Source organism: Berghia stephanieae, chromosome 8 (genome assembly GCF_034508935.2).
Source record: "Berghia stephanieae isolate SIO BIC M18660-M18661 chromosome 8, UCSD_Bste_1.3, whole genome shotgun sequence".
NCBI lineage: Eukaryota > Metazoa > Mollusca > Gastropoda > Nudibranchia > Aeolidiidae > Berghia > Berghia stephanieae.
This window is the reverse complement of record NC_088367.1, coordinates 27,583,655-27,586,154: the sequence shown is the minus strand read 5'-3', so window position 1 is coordinate 27,586,154 and position 2,500 is coordinate 27,583,655. Positions and strand designations below refer to the sequence as shown.

General features: G+C 34.4%; 1 protein-coding gene across 3 annotated transcripts in view; it reads left to right on the top strand.

Annotated features, from left to right (window-relative positions):
- Window positions 1-2,500, top strand: part of LOC144978461 (C2 domain-containing protein 5-like) — a 70,987-nt gene that overhangs the window by 60,183 nt on the left and 8,304 nt on the right. For all 3 annotated transcript variants that reach the window (XM_078924572.1, XM_078924570.1, XM_078924571.1), the window contains exons 26-27: window positions 937-1,026; window positions 1,465-1,582. In XM_078924572.1, the coding sequence (XP_078780698.1) occupies window positions 937-1,026; window positions 1,465-1,582 (208 nt within the window). The remainder of the gene's footprint in view (window positions 1-936; window positions 1,027-1,464; window positions 1,583-2,500) is intronic.

Sequence of the window (2,500 nt, the reverse complement as noted above, 5' to 3'; positions counted from 1 at the left end):
GAAGAATAAAATGTGACAAAAAATTCCAAGAAACGTTTATGACATTTCATTTTGTAGTTTAGTCATCTTTTATGTTACCCTCACTCTTTTACCTCTTTTGCTTTCTTTCTTTCTTTCTTTCTTTCGTTCTTTATTTATATTTTTTTTTTTTCTTGCCCGTGGAGGGGGGGGGGGCACTGTTAAAGTTTCTCTTTACCAATAAAGTAATTATTTATATATTTATATGTTTATATTGGTCCCTTTCTCAATTTAAACACTACCATAACAAATTGATTGGCTTTAGATTTACAGTAGGTAAATAAATATATGTGACAAATCTAGGCATTGCCACCGTATTTGTATACTTTTTTATTACACAATTGCTGATAATTGGAAGCAGAGCCTCTGTCACCTTTTAAAAAAAAATATTAGTGCCGTTTGCTGTTTTCCAATTTTCTAGTACAATACTTGTTCATAAGGATATATCAAAAATTATTGTGAGAGGTTGACAGATCTCACAAGCTGCTGCCTCTGTTAGTAAACAAGGATTGAGAAAGAAAAATGTTAATTAAGAGCCTGTTCCAAACACTCAAACATGAGGCATCCACATTGGAACTGGAACCTGGAACGTACAGGTCTTAAGCTGACGATCATACCACTAGACTATTGATAGTATGCGCTTGGCTAAGAAGCTCACAACATTGCCATCCAGAAATACAACGGACCAACACACAAAACTACAGTTTAGTGAGAATTACTCATAAACGTGGATCACAAAAAACAATAACAAAGACCCGAGTGACGTCAACTTCGTTCTATCTATAAAATGGCACAGAATGATCACTCTTGTATTCACAATTTCTTTATAAATGATTAGCCATATTAATAAAATAAAGAATAATCTAATAATTTTTTATTATTATTATGTCTAGTTGTGTTTTGTCTTTTTTCAAACAGAGACTTTGCTTCAAGCTTCGTCATCTTAAACCCTGTGCTATCACAGACATTTGTTTTAATGTAGACTTGCCGGATGAGGACAAAGTGAACGTATGTATGAATTTTCTAGCAAGAAATACCACTTGTAGTCTGTCATGGTGATATTGTATGAGGCTTACTTGTTAGTTAATAATTGTTTTCTCTTAGAATCTTGAAATTGGTTAAATAGCCCTACTTTTATTCAAACGTCATCATAAATTTCTTCATGATTTTAAAGTCAGAAAGTGGTTGAAAAGAAAACCAAAAACAAGGTTAACTGATATAAAGCTTGAATCTCTTTTTTTTTTAGCGTACAGTGGGTAAAATAAGCCTTTGTATTATTTAAAAAGTAATAGTATTAAAAAGGGTCATCGGGTATTTTGATTTTAAAATATTGACCTTTGTTTTGAAATTTAAAGCTTATATTAGATTAAATTTTTGCTTGTGTCTGTGTTTTGCTGAGTATAAAAATATGAGGCAAAATCATATTTATCATTATAACATCTTCAGGTTGCAGTCACTGGTTGTTGTTTAACCCTTCATGAGCCTCCTCCTTTGCCAAGTTCAACTCTAGTGGAAAGCGGCGACAATCATGTACAAATTATAAGAGAGGATAGCAGCAGGAAAAGTGTGTTTTCTGATTTGATTTTTTTTCAATGAATTCATGCACGTTTTTCTTACTTTTTCAAAATATATTGATTGGTCACTCAAACATTTGAATTGGGGATTTATTGGATAAATGATGGAAAACTATTATCTGATGGTCAGTCAAATTCAATTCTTTTATCGTCCCTCTTCCCCATAAAAAAAAAAAAAAAATAGGAAGAAAATTATTGGTTAAATAAAGAATAAACATTGTGGGTCTTTTGACCCCGCCCCCCCCCCCCCCCCCCCAAGATGGGCAGGGGTTCACTTGCTGTCACTTCCTATCCCCCTTTCTCTGTTTTCCGAGTTGCTTTCTGTTCTTGTCTTGGAATGGGATTACTTAGTTTTGTTCTAGCCTTGACAGGGAGGGAGTCAGTCAAAATCTGTTCCCTATTTAAAACCTTTCCCCTTTGTCTTACTGTTTCTCATGTGCTTTCAATTTTGAACCTATAACTTTTTGACTATCCCTTTTTCTTCCTCTTTATTTGTGCTGAAATAGCCTAAATGTGTAACAAACACCGTAAAACCCTTAAAAACAAACAAATAATTTCTATTAATAATTTTTTTACATGTCATGCGGATGGCTTGGATGAGCCAATGTCCTCCTCTTTCGATTAGAGGATTTTAGGTTTGAATCCCAAGGGATATGAAGGTTTTATATTTCTTTCACTTTGAAATGAATTTGCTGCTTCCCGGGTTACCTAAGCTACGTTGAGGAAGAAAAAGTACATTTTACTACTTTTTGAAACTTTGGATGTCTTTGGAAGCTATCACAGCAAGTTGACATTTTGAAATGATATGTTTTTGGCTTGTTTTCTCCCCTTCCTCCTCTTCTTCTCCTCCTCCTCCTCCTCCTCCTCCTCCTTCTCCTCCTCCTCCTCCTCCTCCTCCTCCTCCTCCT